The following is a 25,567-nucleotide window of genomic DNA, read 5'->3' as shown; positions in this document are numbered from 1 at the left end:
TAAAAGTCTATTGCAACCACACAAAATTTGAGGCCCTAAATGTTCAGTGACAGGGAACTCACTACCTCACAATGTGTGTACTATAGAGCAATTGAGAGTGATACAAAGTTGTATTTTCTGTTGAACATAAATCACTCACCCTATTATCTATACCTATTTGTACTAGAAAAGCACATGTTCAAGACAGCAAATATTACTCTATCACATAATATTAAAACATAAGAAAATTTATCTAAAGTCTTTCCTTATCCAAGCTAAATTTCTTTAATTCCTTCCTTTCCCCCAGATTTTTACCACTTTATCAAAAACAATTTAATGTCCATAAATTAATACAGTTTCTTATTGTTATCTCACCACATGATAGGACTTTCATTGTGCCTGCCAATAAACACAGTCTAGATATGCCCTGTCAAGCCATTAACCAGAACTGAGATTTTTGTGTCAACTATAAATCACATCTTTTTCACTTGAACTGCTTTTAAATCATGAATTCCCCATCCAGCATTTTAATGGTTTTTAAAAACGATGTTATATTTATCTCTACTAAATTTAATCCAACAGTGTAAACAACTGTGTTAAGATTCAAAACATTTTGATAAATTTGACTGAAGAATCTCAATTATTATCTCTCTATCCTAACTTTAGTCATTAACCTATATGATTTTTATACCATTTTAATTTCCATCACTAATTAAATGTTGGACAGGATGTGAACACAGTTTCCCAAATTGTCTAGATTTATATTTATTAATTTATTATAATAACTAACTGTATATAAAATAGTCATAATACAGATTCTGCAGATAACCTACAAAGAGATCAGGCTACAACATAACATTTATGACATGGCATTTTAACAACCATTTTTTTACTCCCTAGATGATAAGCAACTTGAAAAACTAATTTTCATTTGCCTTTCATTTATCTGTGCTCTTACCAATGTCTCATAACCCATTCAGTATTTTTTTTTCCTGAAAATTAATGTACAAATAAGCAAAAGCACTAAAAGGTTTACACAAAAACAAAAATTTTCTTCAGAAGGGAGTTCCTTCTCAAATTTTTTTCTAGTATATCCCTAAGTTATATAATTTATAACTCCATATATAGTTGAGACTGATGATTTTATTCTTAATAAATAATTTTCTAATATTAAAACATATATAGATACAAATCACAAACATGAAATTTCCTACAGATACAGGGGAAAAAAAGATCTATGCTGTATGAGAATTTTGTACTCTCCAGTTCCATAAACTTTGGGCATGTAATATGCACCCAGCTCTACATTAGATAGTCCCTGCAATTTGTTGCATAAAGATACTTTGCCAAGTTGATGTACACAGATGTTTCAAAGAGCACATATTCTATATTTCTTAAATATCTTTATGTTCTAGTAATATACACAGTTATTTATTTTTCACTTTAATTACTTTTTGGAAAAAAACGTACCGATGGAAACTATCCACCATTTTTAAATGGACACGGAGATCTTTTTTTGTTAGGTGATCTAACATTCTTGCATCTACCAAGCATTCCATAAAATAACTTCTGTATTGAGGTAACCCCAGGCTGGGAAGCCATTCGTTTCCAATCCACTCGTGGTTCATATCTCCATATGCCAGGGTCTGTAGGAAAACCGGACACTAGAATTGTTTTATAGCAGTCAAGTTTCTTAGCCAATAAAATGAGACGGTAATTGGAGGGTATGGGCTATCATTATAATTGATATTTAATTCCTATGGTATATTGAAACAAAGTAGAAATAATATTTAGCCTCTAAATATTTGATTTATTTTGGTACAAAGTGGAACTCTGGGTACATGTATCAAGGTCCTTGCCTAAAGAGAATGATTAGGTTCACTTTGTTTTGCTCAAAAGGAATTACATTTTATACAAATATGCATTTTAATTCAAAAGCTAAAATGAATGATATAATACAAATGCTGAGCTTAAAGATCCTTTCTTTGTATTGATAGATTTATTTAATTCAACTTATTTTATTTTTATCTGTTAGCCAATACGCCACCATTTCCTTCTCTTCAATGCTACTATTACCATTGCCATGGTGTAATGGCAAATCTTGATGTCAAAATAGAAACCTCAGTAAATGAATAGAGAAAGGAGGCACAAGGCTAGAGAGATAGAATGCTGAAGCTTTATGTGGCCATTGTTGTTACCTAGTGAGGCATGCAGCCCGTATTCTATAAAAATTGATGCAGTCAGTCTTTCATAGATATCAATCAATACAGACTCTGCACTTAAAGAAGCAGAGCATGATCAAACTCTAAGACAATCTAATTCTTTAATATAACAATATGAACTGATCTTACCACTGTTCTTAAAAGCCAAAATGAAAACCAAAATCAACCATCATCTCTAAAGCAATTTTAAAAAAAACTATTAATCTCTATTAATTTGATAATGTCTTCTATTTAGTTCCTTATCAAACAACAAATTCACAATTATAACATGTATTTCTAATGAAAATCTAGGTGTTCCCTTTATTTTGTGTGTTCTTAAAAAATGAAATTCTCACTAAAATAAAAACCTAATGCAACCCTAATTTACTCAATGTTTAAATGTAGGTCCTAGTAATAACTACAAAAATTTTTCTTACAGTCAAAGTTTGAATCACATTACCTATAACACACATTAATTCTTTTAGTAATAAACATGCAGAAATGTTGAAAAAGGAACAGCTTCCTTGCAAGCATATATGTTTGTTCAAAGTACAGATGCTTAGCTCATATGCCATCTCAATAAATGGGAGTGACTTCTGACGTGTAGTCGCAAGGCTAACACATGTCCCTCCAACTCCATTTCTCACACACTTTCCATTATACTTTAAAGAATAGGTGATTCCAAATAAGTTTTTTTGAAATCTCCCCTCCCCGCTTACAACCAACATAAATGATTCCTGATTAAATATATTCAGGGGTGATTTCCAAGAAATTTAAGTTATAGTTCATTCTTTTAAAGGAGAAATGAAATTTTCCTTTCAAAAGAGGCCAGGTATAAAATGATGATCATCTTCTTTGCAAAATATGGTGATTTTAAAAGACCTTATAGTATTCAACATAATAAAGTCAAATACATGATTAGCCTAATCTTAAGCTAAGTGAAGACTTATAATATTATGACATACAATTTTCTTACTTTATATCCTTATAGCCTACTAAATGATATTGTTTTAAAGCACATGAATTTCCTACCTGGGCCCAGCTTCCTTCCTCAGATTCTTTCTGTGTTAGCAGCAGGAAATGATTAATAAAGCAGATAAAGATAAATTAATCTCAAATTAATACAGTAAATTTTTGCTAGTAGAAGCAAAATTGCTTTGTTATTAAAAATGTTAATTAAGACACAGACAAATAAGTACACAGATCCTTATTCAGATCCACAGTAATCAATAGAGCAGTTCAAGGGCAACTAAAAAGGCACCTACACAGTTTCTAATTTATTCTAATTAAATGCACACACATACAACATATGGAATTTTCATGATACATTTGATCTGGTCATTCCAAACCTTTTCTAATTCTTAAAAGTGTGGGATTTTACAAATGTAATAAGTTATGACAAAAATTTCTGATTATATACATACAAATATACGATACATAAATGTGTATACATACATATGATGGATAAATCTTATATAAAGTAAATTAATGGAGTGGACAAAGTAACTGCATCCTTCTAACAAAACTTTGTGGTAATCGAATGGGTTTCAGTAAGAATCAACAACAAACAAAGCTAAACAAGAAAAGACCAAGCACAACAAACTAAAAATGTAATTAGGACACAACATTGGCATTTTTATTCATCAGAAACTAGATAATCAATTTTTCAAAGAGGAATAAAATTAAAAGGACATTAAATTAAAAATAAGTTGCTCATAATAAAATGCATGGCATGCCCAACTTTGTTACTTTAAATGAGAAATGATTATATGTAATATATTTTTAAAAGCTGACAATTACAATGAGTCACGATGAATTTTTTAAGTCTGTGCTTTTAATACTAAATGAACACTTTGCATGCGGGTGGGAGGAGGAAGCTCTGTATTTCAGAATGGTAAAGTACAAGAAACTAAATAATTATATTTAAAATGAGCATTCAATCTACACATTCTATTACAAATTTAATTGGGCTTGGTAACATGCATTACCTGTGAATATGTTCAATTTTAAGTGATATTTGTTATCAAAACTTTTCAATGTTGCAAAATGTATAAATAAGTGTCATTAAATTCTTGATTATTCTTTGCATGTTACAAACTCTTATATTAACCACATTATGCCAATCTAGTACGGCTTCATTTAAAATGTCTAGGGTCAGTGAAATAAAACCATAATGAAAAATGTTAGTTATCATTGCATATTACTATGTAAACATACCCCATTTACTCTGATCTACACAAACAAAATAGCTTTTCCATCCAAATAGTAGCAAAATAACTTTCTTCACGTTCAACAAAGCTGTAAAGACTAACCGTTTTTGCTGGAGCTGCAAGATTTTCCATTTCTTCATGGGTCACCCAAACGTTGCCTGAAGGCTAGTGAGGAGGCCCAGAGGGAAGCAGTGGGATCCATGGGAGGGAAGCAGTGGTAAAGAAGAAACGCAGCACCACTGTAAGTTAATGGTACCACAGTAACACGACCATGCTCTTGCTTCTATAGCATGCACAAGAGACAGCATTGCTAGTTTCTCATAGCTGTCTTTTTCTTCTACTTCAAAAGATTAAATAGAAAGAGGCATGCTGTGAAGCTCACATGTGATAGATTTAAAATGATACTTCTGTAATTATTAATCAGGAAAAAGGCTTAATCAAAATTTGCATTTCAGTGGTATGCGGCTATTGGATCCACTTTTTGTAATCATGGAGAACTGAATAAATTTGATCTGTAGAAGAATATTTTTATTTTTTTCTTCAGTAAACAAAGGCACATGTATTTTGTTGTGTTATTACCTATATTTTGTTCACAAAGTTTTAATCCTTCAAAGTCCTTGGAAAGAGAAAACTGGTTGTAAATACAAAGCTGAAAGCTCTATCATAAACTGTTTGGAAACCAATATCAGCTTTTCCCAAATGACCGCTTCCTTTTACAGTTCAGTAAATATGTTGTTTTCCTATATTCTTATAGAGAAAAAAGAAGAGAAATGCTATTTTGGAGTTAATAATAGGTATTTTTCCACTAAATATTGTCAGAAGTCACAAAACCTAGGTTTCCTAATTTTTTAGCAGTATCCTTCACTATTATAGATGTAAAAGGAAATTTTCCCTCTAGCAGGCACTATTCTATTATGAAGTCTCATTTGCCTTCTAAATAAAACAACCCATGATGTTTGTTTTATACACTGAAGTATTAATACATACAATTTCTAGACCAAAGTCCACTCAGTAACATACAGATCACTGGGAACCACCTCCCATCAAATTCCACCATTTCACTGGGAAATATTTATGAACATTTCAATGTTGTCCAAGCACATCAATTCTATAGTTACAGTGGAATTTAATCTTATGTATTGCTTGTTACTTGTTTTGGAAGGGGTCTAGTTTCAAAGAATTGGAAGTAGCAAAGTTGATACCCCGACATAAGTCATCACCATAATTCTCTCTTGCCTTTTCTACCAACACATAGTACCATGTTGACTTATTTTCTATCATAAATAATGTAATTTAATATAATTTTTAAAATAACTACATATAAACTAAATTGATGAATATAATTTGACATAAGATAAATCTCATGTATAAGAGAGTTACTCATATATATAGTTGTGTAACAAAACAGAGTTGAGTAGTAAATATTTATAATTATAATAAATAATATGGGCATAAAATCTCAAAGGATAAGCATCATATATATGTAAAGAATTCTCATTCTCCTACCATTTTGGAATTTTGAGCATATATGAATTTTTTCCTAAAAGATAAAACCGTGCACATCCGTAAAATATACTGAGAATACAGCAGCCATCCATGTCATTAAATGCCCCTCCCTTCTATCCCTAGGTTCCAGGAATGGTGCTCATTATAAAGAGAAAGTTGTGTATGAATATATGAATCATTAAATCATTTGGCAGAAATTGCTTTTACTGAATTTTTGAGCCGTGTACTATGCTAAAAATAATTTTACAATCATTTGTCACATTCCCTTTACACCCAGTGACAACAGTGTTTTGCCTGAGTGGCTATACTGTTTAACATGAGCTTCAGTGATGGTTACCTGAGAGGAAATTCATTTAAGCCAGATTGTTTTACAATGATTTCTAAGGATTCGACCTTGATTGTGAATCCAAACAATGAAGATCTCCCTCCTTCTATAAGAAACTTGACCAGTATTATTTCATACTAGAATACATACATGTATAATCTCTTTCACAGGTTAAAGTCTATATTTGCCAGTCTATCACCATATTCTGGGGTGAGTAGGACTCTGCAAGCTATGGCTTTATCTGTATCTTTACATGCAACATGAGTATATATCCAGGGCAATTTTCTAAAATATGGTTGCGAAACTTTCTGAAGTTGTAAGTTAGCTGTTCACTTATGCTCTGCAGTTTTACTTCTGAGAAGCACTGCCTGCTCTAGAGTCTTGTAAAGTAATCCATAAAATGACTTCTAAACAACCCAATCAGTTAGGCATGAGGTGAGGTTTTAACAAGTTTATTTTATAAGCAAACCCATGTGTAGTAAGTCAATTATTCAGATTTATTTCTTTTTACCACCAGTTTAAAGGATGGAACTTTCAACAGGGTAAGTCATAAAAGGGTGCTTTAGAGCATGAGTGTTTCAGCAAAGAGCACATCTTAGAGAATAGCTAGAGTGGGACGCTTTGAGCAACCAAAGGACTCTGGTGCCTTGGGTCCAAGGATAAAGACAATGCAAAAAGTAGCTTGGAAAAGCATAAAGGACAAGTATCATATAATTTGGTTGTGGTTTTCTAAGAGCCACTGAAAATCATTTACATCAGTGCACGCTGCAACCCCCAGTATCTGAGCTGGAGAATGCAAACCAGTAGACTTTTTTTCTTCTTCTTCTTTTTTTTTTTTTTTTGTGGCGAATACCATTTGAGTCTAGCAAATGATTTCTAAAATTTTAACTATCTGGAAATTTACCAAATTATAATCAAGAGGCTTGAGTTCTAGCAGTGCCACTTCTCAGTAACTACCCAGGACATTTCCTAAACCTCTCTAAATTTTAGAATCTACATCCATTAAGTAGACTGAAAGTGCATACTCATACTAGAAAAAATACAAATAATTTAAAATTATGATGTAGTATATTCTGATACAGGGCTGGGACTAGGATGAGGTAGGTGAGGTGTCAAGGGGGCTACATTTAAAGAAGCACTCACTTTCAGGATCATGCAAGTGCAAGGTCGGTACTGACAGTGAGTGTCTCATTCAATTTTATTTGAGGTACCTTGCTGGCCTCACCTTAGTCCAGATGGAGTAGAGTATTCAGATAGTATTATCAAATGAGATCTAGCAGGAAAATTCCTAAAGGATGTTGAGAATTAAAGCACTTAACTAATTAAATCATTTAGGACAGAATTATGATATAAAAATTAATATTAAAATGAGTTTAAGGAAAAAATGAGTTTAAGGGATAACTCATGAAAATTAATTGGAGGAAAATAATTCTCTTGCTGTCAGAAATACAAAATAAGTAAACCAGCCAGACCTCAGAATAATCTTAAACTTTACCTAGCTAGAAGTAACTTCTGTTACTACATAAGTCATTTTGAAGAATTTTTTATTTTATAATTGAATTACAAAGTAAATTAATTTGAAATTTACTTTTCACTTTCAAAATGGCCTAGATCCACATTTTTCCCTTATCTGAATTGATATTTCTCACCATAAGAAGAGAAATATTTCTCATTATAATAAGACTAGTTTTACACAATTATATTTCACCTTATTTATATTAAAGGTTGAGGCTTAGGAGGTTAGTAATAATGAAAAGTGGAACCAAAGTAGACTGGAAGAATGTTGCAAAGAAGAAGGAAAACTGGTAGAGTTCAAGAAGCAGGAGAGCACACTTGTTAGGAGCATAGACTATGGGGCAAAACAACCTGGGGTGTGACCTTAGACAAGTCATTTAACCTCTCTGTTCATCAGTTTTTCCCATTTGTAAAATAGATGTCAAAAAAGTACCCATCTCATAGCATTGTCCTGAGAAATGAGTTATTGCATGTAGAACACTTAGAACAGGGACTGACACTTAGTAAGTACTCCACTGATGTTGGCTGTTACTACAATTTCACTAGAATTTTCATTAAACAATCTCTACCCAAGTAAATCTTTAGTTTAATAAATGCTATTTTCCCCGTACATTGTGCTGAAGCCTATCTTATGCCTTACGTGTCTGCTCAAATTTGCTGAATTCTAAGTTTACTAAAGATCATTTATATTTGTTCCCAAACCTGTCTACTTCCACTGCACTTTTTAAAAAATTAGGCAATTTAAATAAATATTACATAGAGCCAAAATTAAATAAACTTGGCTCATGTATGAGCACTAAGTTGAATTATTTGGAAAGACCAGATAAAGGTAAATCTTAAAGCACATTGTCAGTGAGATACAACTTCAGCAAAGTCTGGGGAAGAAGTTGTAAATTTCCAGGAGGATTCTGCGCTCACATAGCTTTTCAAGTATCTTCAAGTTATCACTTTAAAAAGAAACTCAAATTTTAAAAATTGAAGATGTTTAATGGATGAAGTTATCAAATAAACATAATGTGAAACTCCAGGCATTGGAAATTATACTCAAAGAAAAGTCCTAGGGTTTCATCTAAATTTGCAAATGCCTGAACATTTACATATTTTTACTTAAGATAAAATATTTAAAGTATTTATTTATTCTTTATGACACACCTCTTTAACCAAATATTTCAATTACCTGATAGATATCTCCATCTCTATTCTATTTTGTAAGAGGCCTTCTACAGTAACTGTAGCTTAGGAAGAGGAAACAGAAAGCTGGAAGATTAGGGCTGGCCCAAAGATATAATAAATGTAAATAATATAATAATAATAAATGTAAACATTAGAATTTTCTAATGTTAGCCCATTTCGTCTAGACAGAAAAGGAGGGAGAGTTCTGTTCAGTTTAAAAAGAAAAAATCTAAGTATCTTGTTTTTTCCTCTTAGAACTTGAGTGAATGAACAAGATACATCTTTCTTAGAAACCAAACCCAAACCTAAACACACGGAAAATCTTGTAGGATCAGAACTATGTGCAGTGTTCTAGAAGACATGATAACATTTCTTAAAAAAAAACAAAAAATAAAAAAACGAAACCAACTCCTTTTGAATTTTCAAAGTGTGAATACTAGTATATAATTTTAGGTGATGACTTTAAAATGTTTTCAGCTTCACTTTATGCAGTGGATTAATTCCTAGAAATTCACATGTAGTTTTTTTGCAAAGCAAATCATATTTGAACTATATTAGAAACAAGTAAATACTTCCATGTAGATGAGATAAAAGAAATAAAAAGCACTCAGTAGATTATTTTTAAAGCAAATAGAGACAACTTATCTCTTATGAAACTTGCATCAGTATTTAGCAAAGGGCATATGTCTTCTGTGAATAAAGAGCTTTTACACATTAGTAAAAAAATGAATATTCCTATAATCCTATAGAAAAATGAAAAAGGTTATGAATAGGTAATTTATTTAAATGCTAAAATAAATAAGCATATGAAAAAATTTAACTTTACTAGTAATTTCTAAAATGTAAATTTAAGCAATGTAACATTAACATTGACAAAGGAAAAAAGGACTACACAATACAATTTGACAATTAAGGTTCAAAAGTAATAAGAATATAAATGCCCTGTATACAAATATTGCTATGGAAATTACTACAGTTCAGTTAATGCAATAATATAACTACTTGCTTATCCACTATGGTATTAGAAATACAAAGAAAATTGTTAAGTAAGCAAAATGTCCAATATTAGGGACTTGGTTAAATAAATTACAGCATTTCCATTAAGGAGCTATGCTGCAATTAAAAATATTACAACTGCATACTTAATAAAATGGGGGAAATATTCCTGCTATATTACTAAGTTTTAAAAGTACAAAATAAAATATTATGTGAAAATAATTCAATTTTATAAAATGAGAAAGAAATAGAATGAAAAGGTCTCTATCAAAAAGTTAATAGTGAAAGTATTAATAATTTTAATAATTAACAATATATTACCTGTCTTTCAAATGTTAATTCCTCTTTGAAGCCTTATTCAACCAGAAGTGATTTCTCCTTCCTTTGAATTCCACGGCACTCTGCTTCTATCTCACATTAAGGAATTAAACTATGTCATCTTCTACTAAACCTGCTGGTGAACATATCTTCCTTTTCTTAGTTTGATTGCCCTCTCTGTAATCAGGGCATACATATCTCATATCCTCTATAATGGTGAGTAGAGTGACTTGTACAATCATCATTTTAAGATGCATATTTACTGACTATTTACAATTTGCCAGGCACTGAGTTAAGGCCTGGGGGCTATGGAAAACCTGATAATATACTTGCTTGGCCTAGTGTGGGATGAATCAAGAAGAGAAAATTATAAAATAGCTTTTATAAGTATACGGAGTAGTAACTCAGGAAGGGAAGAAAACCCAGACTTTGGGGCTTAGTGAAAACTCTTTAGAGGAAGAACATTCAGGAATCATTAGATGAAGGATGAGTTGGAGAAGAATGGTGATCTTGGTCAAATGGTGATTGGTCAAATGGTGATTTGACCTTGTATTTCTAGCATTGGAATCTAGTGCACTGGGAAGGAATACAAGAATATATGTAATAAAAATGGGGGGCTTCCCTGGTGGCGCAGTGGTTGAGAGTCCGCCTGCCGATGCAGGGGACACGGGTTCGTGCCCCGGTCCGGGAAGATCCCACATGCCGCGGAGCGGCTGGGCCCGTGAGCCATGGCCGCTGAGCCTGGGCGTCCGGAGCCTGTGCTCCGCAACGGGAGAGGCCACAACAATGAGAGGCCCGCGTACCGCCAAAAAAAAAAAAAAAAAAAAAAGCAGCAAATTTCTCTAATTTATGGTCTGTGTTTAAGACCATGTGTAAAAATTTATACTCAAGTTAGCTTTGTGCCTGAAAACTGAAATAAAGTAATATCACTTTTCTATCTTTTGCCCACTATTCAAACTTACCTCATTCTTCCATATTTTATTATTTTGCATAAGACATGGGACCAGAAAAAATCCATTTAACAACAGAAACCATATCCTTTATCAGCAAAAGATATAATTTGGGAAAGGACTAAAGAAAGAATGAATATTATTTGGGAGTTTTTCCTCTGTGTTTGAATTTGTCATCTGGCATGCCTTTTTTTAGATATTTTGTTCTTTCCTAATATTAAGATAGGGATGAAATTATGAGAGAAATAGGGATTTATAAATAAAAGGCAAACAGGTTTTGAAGGAAGATAATCCACTTGGTATTTATAAAACATTAAATACTAAGGTACTTTCATAATTATGAAAACTGCTTAAGAAGTAGTGAGTCTAGCATTACATCTTCAAAAAGTACTAATGCCCTATTGCTCATCTCCTGAGATGCTGGATTACATTAAAAAGAAAAATTCTGAAAAAGAGTAAACTCTTGGTCTTGTTGCTTGGGAGAAAAATCTAAACTTTAGTCTAGAGGCTAGCTCAAAAGTCTATCTTGGTTGCAGGCTTCAAGTCTGATAGGAATCACAGCTCCTCAGTTGAAAACCTATTAAAAGTAGCAGCAAGGTTAATGGAGAGCAAGCTAAATCTCCTCAGAATAATTCATGCTGACATTGAAATGTGTGCTGCCACAGTTTTGCTCTGTGGACTTGGAGATGCTGCTATTCACCCAGCACTGGGAGAGGGAAGGAGCACAAATGGACTCACAGTTCTGGATGTCGGAGGAGCTGAAGGACTGGTTAGGGAAACCATCTCCTGGATTGCTAATCGGAGCTTTAAGCGATGCAGAGGATTGCTGATTCCAATTTCTCTCTGGATCTCAGTGTCTGATAAAGCAGACATAATGGCACCGCTCTTCACATTGGCTCGGCAGGCTGCCACATACCAAGCAGGCATTCCCAACCAGAGCTGTTAGATAGGGAAAAATACATACCCAGGTTATAATAATAGCTAACCATTAACAATGTCTATGCGCTAGACATTATTTTAAGTATCTTACTTGTATGAACTCATTTATTACCACACCCCATGAAAGAGATGCTATTATTTTTTCCCCAGAAGAGACAGATGCACAAAGACATTAAATAATTTATTCAAAAAAACCAGTTAGGCAGTAATGGAAACAAAGGTTGGAAATGTAGACTTCAGGGTCTGCAATTTAACAACTAATTTATATTATTAGGGATACATATAATGGCTGCACCTCACCAAATCTCCTCTTGAGTTTAAGGACAAGAACAGCTACAAGCTGCGTTTGGTAAAGGCTCAATTAACATTTGTTTAATAAACGACTTCAGTTTATAACTCTCCTTTGGAATTCTGAGTGCCTTTGATCAAAGGCTTTAATGTGGCTAATCCACATTTCCAATCTCTCTACCTATAGGTGTATGAACGCAATTAGATGCTAAATATGAAAATACTTTTTGGAGAAGGAAATGCTGGGCTAATGGAAGAGGCTAACATTATAAACATCTGGAAAACATTAGCTAAAGAGAGTTACAAAATGAATATTGCTTTAGAAATTAGGGATTGTGATTCTTCAGCTTTGCTGTGAGGCTCTGGAAAGACAATTGAATTGGTAGTGCAATGAGCACAGCATAATGCCTGGCATATTATCTGCAGCACAGGGTGAATGCACTGTGTTGTAGCATCTGAATTACATACACTTAAATAAGGAATATTCTTTCCAATCCTGCCCACCCCTCCTCCATCATTAGCTATGAGTAAGAAACAGGCACATGCAAATGAGCAGTTTAAATCTTGGTTTTAAACAGCCAAAATACTGATTTTTTTTGTTGTTGTTGTTGATTTTATTTGTTGATATGAACAGATTGAGTAAAAGGAGAGAGCATGAGAGTGAGAAAAAGTGAGAGAGTAAGAGAAGAAAACCTATAAATCATCAGTATACAATGCCAAGAGCTCTGGATCAAGAATCAGAAGGCTTGGGCTCTCATTCCTTCCTTGTCATTGGCAAGTCAAGTCCTCTAAACCTCAGCCTTATTTTCCCCACTTGTAAAATGGAAGGGATTCGGCTTTATTATTTCTAAGGCTTGGTGTTACGCAGCTTCTAAGATGGCTCCCAATGATCTCACTTCCTGACATTCCTGCCCTTGTCCTCTTCCTCTGAGTTTGGGCTGGACCTGGTGACTTACTGTAATGAAAAGACTATGATAAAAGTGATGGGATCTGACTTTCCAGATTAGGTTATGAAAAGACTGTGGCTTCATTCCTGCCAGTCCTCGCCCCCTCTGTCTTCTCCGAGCTCTCGCTCTGGGGAAAGCCAGCTGCAGGGCTGTGAGTTGTCCTTTGAGATGCCCACATGGAAAGGGACAGATGTCTCTGGCCAACAGCTAGCAAGGAACTGAGTCAGCTTGGAATTGGATTTCCCCAAGTCAAGCCTTGAGATGACTGCTGTCCTGGCTGACACCTTGCTTGCAGCCTTGTGAGAGACTTTGAACAGAGACAGTAGCTAAACCATGTCCAGATTCCTGACCTACAGAAGCCAGGAGGAAAATAAATGCTAAGTGTTGGGATAATTTGTTACATGATAATAGGTAACACCGATTTTTTTTAATTAAAAAATTCTGCCATATTAAAGGGTTGCTTGCCTCTGTAGAGGAAACACAAAAAGTCAAATCTTTCAGTCAATGTGGCCTGACTGAGATAAGAGAAGGAGAGAGGGGATATAGGTACAGTGCATGACTGAATATAGTATCTCCTACAGGTTAGGCAAAAGAATTGACCTTGCCTTGACAGACATGATTAGCTGTGACAGAAGATGGGACTTGACTTCATAGTTTGTAAACTCAAGTTGTTCAAAATAACTAAACATCTAAATATACCTTCACTGGACCCTAAAGACTGTCACCTCTTTTCATCTCCTCTATGCTAAGATATTTGGATTTCCACACTGGTTAACATTACCCAAATGCTTGCCAATACATGGTTACCAAGGTCATCCCTGATTAGACTTCTACAAAGTTTTTGGTGTCGATAAATGGTGTGTGAAGCATCAGACTTATTTGTTCACATCACTCTTAGCGGGCTGTGCACTGAAGGAGATACTAAAGGAGGTGAAAGTTAAGAGCCCTCATTCATTGGATCACCCACCTCATTCATCTTGTTTATTCCATTGTATAATTTCACTTATTATGCAACACTGGTTTCCTTGTTGTTCCCTGGAAACAGCCCAGGCCTTTTTCTGCCTCAGGACCTTTGCATCTGCTGCTCCCTCTATTTGAATGCTTGTCCCCTCTATCTTCACATGCCTTACTCTCTCACATACTTTAAATCTTTACTCAAATGTCTCCTTCCCTCTGAATGTCTCTTCCCCTCCTTCCCAGAACAGCAAGCAGACATTCTTTATCCCCATTCCTTGCCTTATTTTTTTTTCCATGGCACTTAGCTTCTAACATACAGTGTCATTTACTCCTCAATCTGTCATCGCATGAAAGAAAATAAGCTCAAGGAGGACCAATGTTTCATATACATACTCTGTTCAGAGGTGCATTTGAAGCATCTAGAACAAAGTCAGGTGCCAAAGAGGTGCTCTGTAAATAGTTGTGAAGTCACTGCATAAAGTCATTTTATAAAGTCACTTTACGGAGCACATTATGAGCAATTTCTGCATGCTCAGGATAGTTCTAATTAGCACAAACTTCACTGCCTGTCATTTCCTAGCCCCTTAATGTCAGTAAATCTGTTTTTTTTTTTTTTTTTTAATATATAAAGGATTTGTTCATCACTTGCCAAAACAGCAGTTAACTCTCTGTCAAACTGCAGCTCATTTTACTGGAGTGAAACTGAACAAAGAATTGCTCTCAGTTTTTTTTTTTTTTTTTTTGCTCTCAGTTTTGAGGTGGGCTTTCTTATGCATTTTGTCTTATAATTGACTTTTAAAATATAGTAAGTTGAAAGAAATATTTGGAAGAAGCAGCTCTGATCACTAATAAGCTAAAAATTCCCTGACTGATATAAAAGAATAAAATAAAGCAAGACACAGCCTTCTTTCACTCAGTCCAAGAAAAAAATGCAGCATGTTGTTATATTTATCTGTATATTATTATTTTTTACACTCAAGTGAGTTTTGATTGTTCCTTATTGATTAATTCATTAGCTCTGGATGTGATATGATAATGAAGGTGGACAACTTTATAATCCCAAACCTTTTAAAACAATGGGTTTTAATTGCCTCTGCCAAGCAAGAAAAGTTCATACAGTCAGTCCCTTGGTACCCTCAGGAAATTGGCTCCAGGACACCCCATACCAAAATCCGCAGATGCTCAAGTCCCTTACTGTTGGGCCTCGGTATACACAGGCTCATCATCCTCGGATTCTGTCTCAGATTGAACGTGTTTGGTTGAATCCACGATGGGGAACCCATGGATAGGGAGGGCTGACTGTATTCTTCTTTGCCTTGACATCAGCATATCCTAGCAGCTACCAACAGCCCGCACTAGAGAACTGAATGGAAGGGGCAGTGAAAACTATTGATAAGTGGTATGAAGGGGCCCTTCGTGGTCAAATATGTACTTCGTTCACTGTCCTGGTCTGCTCCTGCTGCCTCCAAGCTGATCAAGTATGAACTCACTTTTCCAGACCCTTGTGTTATGCAGGAAATGCTGAATGCAATTTTTGTTTCATTAAAACATTCAGTCTAGACACAGAAGGGAATAAGGGAATGCATCTTCTTCTGCATAGCTCCAAATGTCTAAATCTAGCTGGCCCCTAGTCTTAAAGAACTAGGTTCAGGAATTATACTACAAGCAAAGGAACGGCAGCAATATCTTGGATAAGACAGAGTGTTAAATATATGGAGATGCCTCTTCTCTGTTAACCTGCTGATGAGGAAGGGCTCTGGACTGATGTACTGGGACACGTGTTTTCTTGCAACAACAGAAGTATCACTCAAAAACCGTTTCTTGATTTACTCTAGATATGAAGAAGATAGAATTTACCAAAACTTTCTTTTATCTCACAGCCTGCTTCCTTCTGCCACAATCGCAAGAAAACATCAGAGTAAAATCACAAGAATGCCCATGGGTCCCTAGATGAAGCAAATATTCTCTTTATAAGTTATTCAAGACTATTGGAAAACTAGGATGTCAGGAACCGGTCTTTACTTGTCTCTAAAAATACTATCAAGTTAGCAGTGATTGGATTAAGAGCCTTCTGGTTTAACTCTCTTACCTCTAACCACGCGACTACAGTGGGCCCATCCCACTGCGCAAAAGGTAATCCCTTTCTCCGAGCTTCTTCTAGAAGTTCATGCCTGAAGTATACAGCAAAGATTATTAGTCAGGTAATATGGGAAAAGACGGCTGTGATTATTTTTAATGACAATATTTTTTAAAAACCCAATAATCCTTTATAAGCTTTTTATGAGTTAATACAGAAATAACAGAAATCCTTCTTCCTTTGAATAATACATGCAAATCATCCATTGATTTTATTAGAAATGAAACACTGACATCTAAAAATAATTTTCCTCAACACTTATTCACTAAAAGTCAAACATTAAATGTTAATGGACTAAGAAGCTGAATTTTATTATCAGCAAATATCATATTCCTTAAACAAGAAACTGGCCCACATATGCGTATTCTGGCATGCACTACAGGATCTAAATGAGGCTTCTTCCATCTGTCTTGCCTGTTTCCCTTATTATTTCAGTAGGAGATAAATGCCTGTTTATAGAGGCAGAAGATCAAGTTGGTCATTTTAGCCCCATTCAAGTGATATGCTTGATTTTAGTATGCTCTCTGGGTCCAGGTGGCTATCTTAGGAGTTAGCTTTTTGTATAGACTACAAAATTACTTCTCATTTGAAGAGAACTCCGAGGTAAATTGACTTCCATCACTACAAAGCAATGTAAGGTGTAAAATTCAATAGTACACTTATTTCCATTTATAATCACTACTGGTTTTAACGAAAGCAAAACATCTCAATGACAACAACTGGTTGTTTCTGATAACAAAAAGTTGTAAAGAACCTTGACAAATGCATCTTTAATCACTATTTCTACTACTGACCCTTGACATCCATCTACAAAACCAATTTCAGATCGCTCATGATTGAAATAGCAAGTTTCTGTTTTCTTTGAAACTCAAATTGATATATACCTGGCCAGGACTAGATTGGAAAATATATTCTCTATTCCTTAGATGCATTGATCCTACACACACATTTTTACACATATTGCTTTATATTGACTGTGTGCCTTTCATGCTTAGGAACTCCAAAATGAAGCATTTAATTATTTCCTACTACCAACGGATTAATTGTTTATTGTGGTGGACTATAATATGTTAAAATATATGACAAAAATGTCTTTTAACACAAAAGTTTTCCGTGTCTGTGATGGATGCTACCAAAAAAAATGCAGTGTGACAAAGAAACAGGGAGGCAAAACAAAAATTAAAGTTATAGTAGATGAAGAGACACATAAATCAACTGCTCTTTCATTTCATGGGATAGCAAAGAAGCATGTGTAAGCTATTCAGCACCTGGGAAAGGGAACAGCAACACTGGTGCCATGAATCCAAGGTGAAACTAGAGGGACTCCCTCACCTGGCTTGCTCTACCCTCACCCATTCCCTCAGGCTTCCCAGTGACATTCCTTCATTGAATACCAGATTTGAATAGCATAGTCTCACTGTGACAGATGTATTGACAGAAATGGGTTGAAGGGTTAAACAACCAACCATCAGGTACTTATTGAGCACCTATTGTGAGCTGAGACCTGTGGAAATACAGACATGCACCCAGTTTTCCAGGAGATCCCTGGTTACGTAGAAAAAGCAAACACATGAAATTGTTTAAAGACGTAGTACAATGCACAATTAGATGCCAAAACTCAGTGATGCATATTCTGAGGGTGAGGGTTTTGGAGAAGGGGTTAGTAGCAATGGAAATGATCAGTGAAGGCTTTGAAGCAACTGAACTGACTTCGAAGGGCTGGTGGGAAGGAGTTACAGATGATGTTCCAATCTGGATGAGCAGTAAGGGTGGATGGGCAGAGGCAGGACTGAGCACAGAATACGTGCAAGAAAATTTAGAGTAGGCTTCCACAGAGCCAAGAGCATTATTGAAAGTTGTAATATTATATCCATTAGGAAAAAAAAATACTTCCAGTTATGTGACAGGTGAGTGGCATTAAAGGGGAAGAAACAAGTATACATTTATAACTGGTTTTTGCTACATTTAGCAAAAAATCAAGTCAATATGCACTCAACACCTAGGAAGCACATAACATTTTCACAAGTGAATTACATGAACTGTACATACGCCATTTTAGAAAACTAGAACATTTTAATTCTGACTAGTTCCTTATTAAAAAAAATGCACCACATGAGCTGGAGTGATCCTATTAAAAGTTAAATTGGATAATGTAACTTCTCTGCTCATAACTTTCCAGTTACTACCTGTCTCACTGAGAATAAAAGCTCATGCAGCTGATAGGATCCACCCTACCCTCTTCATCTTTCTGACTCAATTCCCATCTCACTCCGCAACACTAGTTTCCTTGTTGCTCCCTGGAAACAGCCCAGGCCTTTTTCTGCCTCAGGACATTTGCATCTGCTGTTCCCTCTATTTGAATGCTTGTCCCCTCTATCTTCACATGCCTTACTCCCTCACATACTTTAAATCTTCACTCAAATGTCTCCTTCCCTCTGAATATCTCTTCCCCTCCTTCCCAGAACAGCAAACAGACATTCTTTATCCCCATTCCTTGCCTTATTTTTTTTCCATGGCACTTAGCTTCTAACATACAGTGTCATTTACTCCTCAATCTGTCATCGCATGAAAGAAAATAAGCTCAAGGAGGACCAATGTTTCATATACATATTCTGTTCAGAAGTGCACTTGAAGCATCTAGAACAAAGTCAGGCACCAAAGAGGTGCTCTGTAAATAGTTGTGAATGTTGAACATGTCAGCCAGTATTTACATTTAGCTGCTTCTTGTTTCAGCAACTTGCATCCCATAATGTATTTTTTAGTCCATTTTTTTAGCCACTTTGTCAGCATAGCACCCATTCCACACGATTCTAAGAGTCTGATCTGGTTTGCGACCCCTGATAGGAATCTGGTTGAGGTAATCCAGTGTGTTCAAATAATCCTATTCTCTTTTTGAACAGAAATTTATCACACAATTGTTTGAGAAGTCATTGGACGATGTAAACCTTGGGAAAGTTTTCCTTTTTTTTGCTTTGTTTATTGTGTTTAAATCACAAACTCTCATAGCACAATAACTTTAGTAAGAGTTTGCAAAGATAATGAAATAAGGGGGCTCAAGTCCAGTGGATTCTGCCCTTTGGTCCTCAGCTGGCAGGGCTAAATCCCAAGTAGAGGCCTTTGAAATGACACACTTGAAACTGTGAGAAACAGGCCAGATTGGAGTGGATGGCTGGATTTTACTCTAGGACTGTGTGCTACATGATGTTAACTCCAGACCTGCTTTTCCTTAACCCAAGGGCAGTTTTTATTATGTAAAGAAATGCATTGAAATTCTCAAAGCAATATTACATTTAATTCTTCTCTATTATAAAAAAAAGTCTGCATTATACAGAATTTATAAGAGACATATATCTGGGCATATTGGCTTGAGAGAGAGGCACTGTTAGAAAAATAAAGCAATATGGGTAATGCTCTAATTGTTAGAAATCACTGAGTTTAATACATGATGATTTCATAACATTATTAAGGGCATGTATAGCATTAATTTTATGGGGCCATGCTTGTTGTCATTAGATATTTTGAAGTCACTGTCAGAAAAATATTAGAAATACTAAATATAAAGCTGATTTGGCCCAAACAGGCATTTTGTATATACTGGTGTTCTCTGTTCGTCCAGTGCATGTGTAGAAATTTATGCATTCTCTCTGTATCCCAGATTCAACCTTTTCAAAGGTTCAGTGACAGTTCTTCCAGAGCGATGTCATGATCACATTCCCCAGTACACATCTGCGTCTGAAATTACTGTCTTTCTATTCAGGCCTGAAGAAACATTTTTGCCTCCCTTCCTTCCTTCCTTCCTTCCCTCCATCCTTCCTTCATCCCTTCTTTCCTTCTTTCTTCCCTCCCTTCTTTCCTTCCCTCCCTTTTTTCCTTTCTCCCTCCCTCCCTCCTCTCTTTCCTTCCTTCCTTTCTTTTAGACAATCTAATATTTAACCATCCTTTCCCCTCAAATCACTTATACATTACTATAGTTAAGGGCACCCATTTTTGTTTTAAGTTTTAGACCAGATTCAGTAGCACTTCCTTCTAGAGGAAGTTTCAGGTACAGGATTGTCATTTCCTGTGTGGAAACAAAAAAAGAAAAGTACTAATTGTAAGGGAAGGTCATTTTGAATCAGAAAAACTTGTGAGTCACTGAGTATTTTCAGGGAACACATTCTTGTCTGCAATAAAGAATACCATTAGATTCCCTCCAAAGGCCTCAGACTCTCTTGATAAGGGTGTCAGTGAGTTACTGTAAATGGAATGTGACACATTAAGAAGGCCCAGCACTTGGGGAATGCTCAGGTGTGTGAGTAATTGGCAAGTTCATACAGAAATGTGCAGAGGGCAGCCTGCACTTGCCTGTGCCTGCTCTGAAGACAGGAACGAAGTGTGGGCAGCCTAGTAATGTCTACACCCAAGGATTTCTAGATAAAGGATTGAGAACGTCTAAAAATGTAAATAAATCAAGGGTATTTTCCAGGCTTGTAGCTCCTAAATACTAATCCAGACTAATTTAAGCAAGTATGATTTTGCTTAAATGATTCCATCCAAATAGAAATGTCTGGCTCCTCCTTTTCAGGTTTTATGTCTTTCTCCAATTATTTCAGTCTTGACCTCATAGGTAGAGTATGCTGACATTTCTAAGCTCTGTTTCCTTCACACTAAACAACATCCACATACCTTCCTGTCTTGTCTTTCCACTCACTTTATCTTGATTTTCGAGACACAACAAAAATACTTCCTCTCAGAAGCCATCCTACCCTGGACCCGGGGGCAATATTTACTACTTATTTTTATAGGCCCCTTAGTACTAAACAATTTTCCCTAGAATATCTTTAACATTTTATTGAGTCAGAGATTTAGCCAGTTTTATTTTTTGTTTTGAGGACAAAAACCAGATACATGGTAGGTCTACAAAAATCTAATGACTGACTGCCAAACCTAGTCCGGGGGCATACAAAGTCCCTGTTCTCGTACCCTTACAGTTTGGGAGAACAACTTGTAAATCAACAAATTCAATAAGATGATAAAACTCTGAGAAATGAAATTCATTAGTTACTCAAAAATTCATAAACTATGGGGACAGGAAAGTCTCCTTTTCCATATTTTTCCCAATGTGGATGGTTCATTGCTGTCAGTGAAAAGAGACTTTATTCTCAGACCACTTAGCCTAGGATGCTATTTTGGGACGGCCAATTTGCAACATGACTGTCTAAATACCACACGGTACCATTTCCTTTGTCACTCAGACTGGCCATTTCAGTCACCCTCCATTTAATGCCTGTCAATTTCCCATTCATACTTTGCATTTTATCTTCTTTCACTTTCTATTTTCACTGCCATTATTCTTTTTTCTGTCTTTTAACTGGCCCCACTCTCCAAGCTTCTTACCCTTGCAATTCACTGCCATGAAAAAATCTGCTGTCATGGCAAAGTAGGTAATGCAGTGGGCTCTGAAGTGGGAATGCTTGGGCTGGATTCCTGGTGCCCTCCCTTCTTAGCTGTGCATCCAAAGACAAGTCACTTTACCTTTTTGTGCCTCAGTTTCCTCATCTGTAAAATGAAGTTGATAACAGTACCTACCTCAGAGGGTTGGCATGAGAGTTGAATAAGAAAATATATGTAATGTGATGACAACAGTGACTTGTACAAAGGAAATAGCCAATACGTGAGCTATTTATCATTGCACTACCCTCTGAAAACCCTTCAATGGTTCCTCGAATGCCTAGAGCATAATCCTTAACCTGGATTACAAAGACTGAAATCGGTTTAGTCTTGATTTTCCTTTCTAATCATCTTTCCTTATTTTTCACTAGAACTGAAAACCTACTTTGGCAAATAATATGAATAATTCCGTCTTTGCAAGTACCATTTTCCAGAGTTGGTAAGTTCTTTCTCTTCTTCCTCCACTATCAAAATCTTACTGTTTGCCTGAATCATGGAACTTCCTTTTATTTTTGATCATCCCAGATCCCACAGTGACTTTTTTATCTTTCAAAATCTGGAAACTCATAGTGTCAGCATTGCTCTAAAGACGGTTGATGAGCAGCACATACATGGGCCTCATCTCCCACCCAAGACTAAAGTCCTGGAGATGAGAGTTTGCTCTTCTACTGTACCATGCATTTTTCTTTGCAGGATCTAGCCAAGAATATCTTTTGCAAGATTGCTATTTTGTAATCCATGAACTCTCAGTGCTGACAACCATCCAGGATCCTTGATCAAAGGGCAGCTTTTAAGTATTCTATGTCCTTGTTAATATCCAACTACTTATTACATCTTAAAAAGAAGTAAGAATTTTGCTTACCTGTTACACAGATTGGCTGCAGGAAGAAATAAAAGTGCCCTCTCTAACATTAAATATGACATTTTGTAAATTGATCAACTATTACCAAAGCTTTTGTTCAAATTCTCATTTGTAGATCATGGAAATGAACTCCCAGAGTCTGCCTCTCCTTTGGTATTACCTACCTCTCATCCTTGTTCCAACTTCCAGAAAGACCTTTCTAAACACAAATATTTTTGTAAGAGTTGCCTGCTTAAAAATCTCCCCCTTGAGGTTTTTAAGCAGGCAACTGAAAATATAGGTCAAATTTCTTAGTTCAACTAAAAAGACCCTTGGTGATCTGGCCCTTGGCTATCTCCCAGCTTCTTCTGCTCAAGCAATACTGAAATACTTGCCATTTTCCAAATACCTCATTCTGTTTTACCCTCTATGACTTTGTATATGCCTTTTTCTTCTGCCTAGAGCATCCTTCTTCGCATCATAATTGTGACAAACTCACACTTATCTTTCTGACAAAATTTATGCTTTACCCTTCCTGTTAAGATGCCAAGACCTTTCACAGGGAGAATTAATTTTCTCTTCTACAAAAATATTACAACTTGTATATACTCTAGTTATTGCACTTACTATACTTCTCATTTAAAATTGTATTTAAATGTAATTAAATAAGTTGTATTGCAATTGAATACAGTGAGTACTATAATAGAACTTTATCTAATGTGCTCTCTTATTCATATGAACCACCTCATATCTTTCTAAGATATAATATCATGGTTTGAAAGACCAAAGTTTCTATATGCAGGCAAATTGGGGTTTAGATCTCAGATAATAACAGCTGACATGCATATATCACTTACTATGTGTGAAGCACTATCCTCAGTGCTTTATATGTGTAAGTCATTTAATCTTCACAACAATCCAATAAGATACATATTGATACACATTTGCAGATGAGGACACTGAAGAAAAGAGGCCGCTTGGAGCACAGAGTCGGTGAGTGCAGAGTCAGAATTTGAGTGCCAGCCACCTGGTCACACAGTCAGCCTCTTAACACCCCATACTATCCTTTAGCTAATTAACCTCTCTGAACTTTTCATAACCGTAAAAGGAAGAGAGTAACAACCACCTCTTTGTTAGAATTAAAGACAATGATAGTTTCCCACCTTTATTTCTCTCCTTTTTTTCATTCATATTTAGGCATACATTTATGTGACTTCCTGGCTAATATTGATAGTCTTTACCCCCTCACTATCACACATTTCAGTCCTCAACCCTGTAAGAGAAAAAAAGAGCTATGACTTTTCTTTTCTTGCTGTTCCCTACTACAAACAGGCTCTGAATCTTGGCCAGAGGAAGGAGGTTAGCCCCATGTATACAATCAGGATGGAAAAGCTGAATTTGTTGTAATTTGTTTCAGTTCAATTAATTTTGTATTATTGTAATACAAAGTAATTCTCTGGTTGAATAATTTATCTTTAGGGCTTATTTACTTACTGAGGCACACAACAAGTACTCACTGATACAACCGGGAGAAATAAGTATGTGGCTCGATAAGAACCAAGGATGAAATATAAGTCAAAATAATCTGACAATTGAATCTACTTCTTAAAAGTGTAGCACAGAGAATAAATCTTCCCTACATAATATAACAGTAAATTTACATAGACTTCACACCATTATTAATTATAAAATGTATCTTATTCCAATAAACGTCAAGAGGGTAAATAGAACATGATCTCCTCAAATTTCAACCAGACAATGAGCTATAATCTCATCATTCAGAAATCTCTATCTGTTGATCAATTCCATGAAAATTAAAATTACATATTTGAGAAACTGTTTGAAATTCTGGTCAGCAAATATGAAGGAAATATGGTGCCACTTCAAATTTTTTAAATTCTGTAAGCTGAAAATGTATATATTAATTAACATAATTATCCTAAACAGAAATATATTACAAATCCTAATCAGCTGCTTCAGACATTGATTACCTAAGTAAACACAGTTAGCTCCATAAAATTAAGAGTTTCAGATCCGACATTAACAAGGTTAACTTGATTTTGAAAGCACCGCATGCAGCGATTTTGTATGTGTGTAAGTGCAAGTGTGTGTGTTTGTGTATCCTGTTATGGCACATTTTCACATGTAGTGCATATAAAAGTCCATTATACATTTAAGTAGTGTTTTATTTAGGTTCTCAGAATACATGCTAGGTTGCTTGAAATTATTTAATTACATAAAACCAAAGTTCATTCATGTTGAAACCTTTTTTTCCCCTGCAAGCTACTTGAAATGGAGGGCACAGTCTCAGGAAAGAAATTTAATTTATTTGTGAATTTGAATAGGGGTTTACATAATTTCACTCCTCATTTTATTTTGAATTTAATCACTTTCAAAACCATTGAAAAGGTATAAACACACACATGCACGCACAAATGTGATGGAGCAATACAGTTACTCATGCTGTTATTAAAAACTAGAGGGGCTTGTATTACTTTCCAGTAAACAATTTCACTTTTGCAAGACACTGTGGTTTTTTCTTCCCAGTCCCTTCCTGACTGTAAATTGGGGACTTACTGGAGGAACACTGGTAATTTTTCAGGTTTATATGGATGCCATTTAGACTAGATGGCTTTAGTGCTTCATCTAGTTTTGAGCCCTCTTTAACTCAGATTTGAAGTTTATAGTTTCTATGCTTCTGAGATTATTCATATCTTCTCATACTCTTGTGAGTATTGGGAAGTTGACAGCAATTTTAGAAAGTACACAGAATATGAGTCAGTCACTCAAAAGTATGCAACAAACACATGGGAAAGTTGGGGCTTAAAGTCTTGTCTTCTGATTCCTAATTCAAT

The 25,567-nt window shown here is 35.3% G+C and overlaps 1 protein-coding gene across 2 annotated transcripts in view; it reads right to left on the bottom strand.

The window, feature by feature from the left end:
* Nucleotides 1–25,567, bottom strand: part of PPFIA2 (PTPRF interacting protein alpha 2) — a 474,519-nt gene that overhangs the window by 22,091 nt on the left and 426,861 nt on the right. Inside the window, exons 22-26 of one of the 2 annotated variants that reach the window (XM_033866289.2) lie at nucleotides 16,394–16,475; nucleotides 11,912–12,112; nucleotides 4,493–4,555; nucleotides 3,213–3,242; nucleotides 1,450–1,625 (exon numbers count right to left, since the gene is read on the bottom strand). In XM_033866289.2, the coding sequence (XP_033722180.1) occupies nucleotides 1,450–1,625; nucleotides 3,213–3,242; nucleotides 4,493–4,555; nucleotides 11,912–12,112; nucleotides 16,394–16,475 (552 nt within the window). Of the gene's footprint in view, nucleotides 1–1,449; nucleotides 1,644–3,212; nucleotides 3,243–4,492; nucleotides 4,556–11,911; nucleotides 12,113–16,393; nucleotides 16,476–25,567 lie in introns of both variants that reach the window. The other variant, XM_033866290.2, reaches the window with a different exon arrangement.

Source organism: Tursiops truncatus, chromosome 11, assembly GCF_011762595.2.
Source record: "Tursiops truncatus isolate mTurTru1 chromosome 11, mTurTru1.mat.Y, whole genome shotgun sequence".
In the NCBI taxonomy this organism is placed as follows: domain Eukaryota; kingdom Metazoa; phylum Chordata; class Mammalia; order Artiodactyla; family Delphinidae; genus Tursiops; species Tursiops truncatus.
This window is presented reverse-complemented; position numbering and strand designations above follow the sequence as displayed.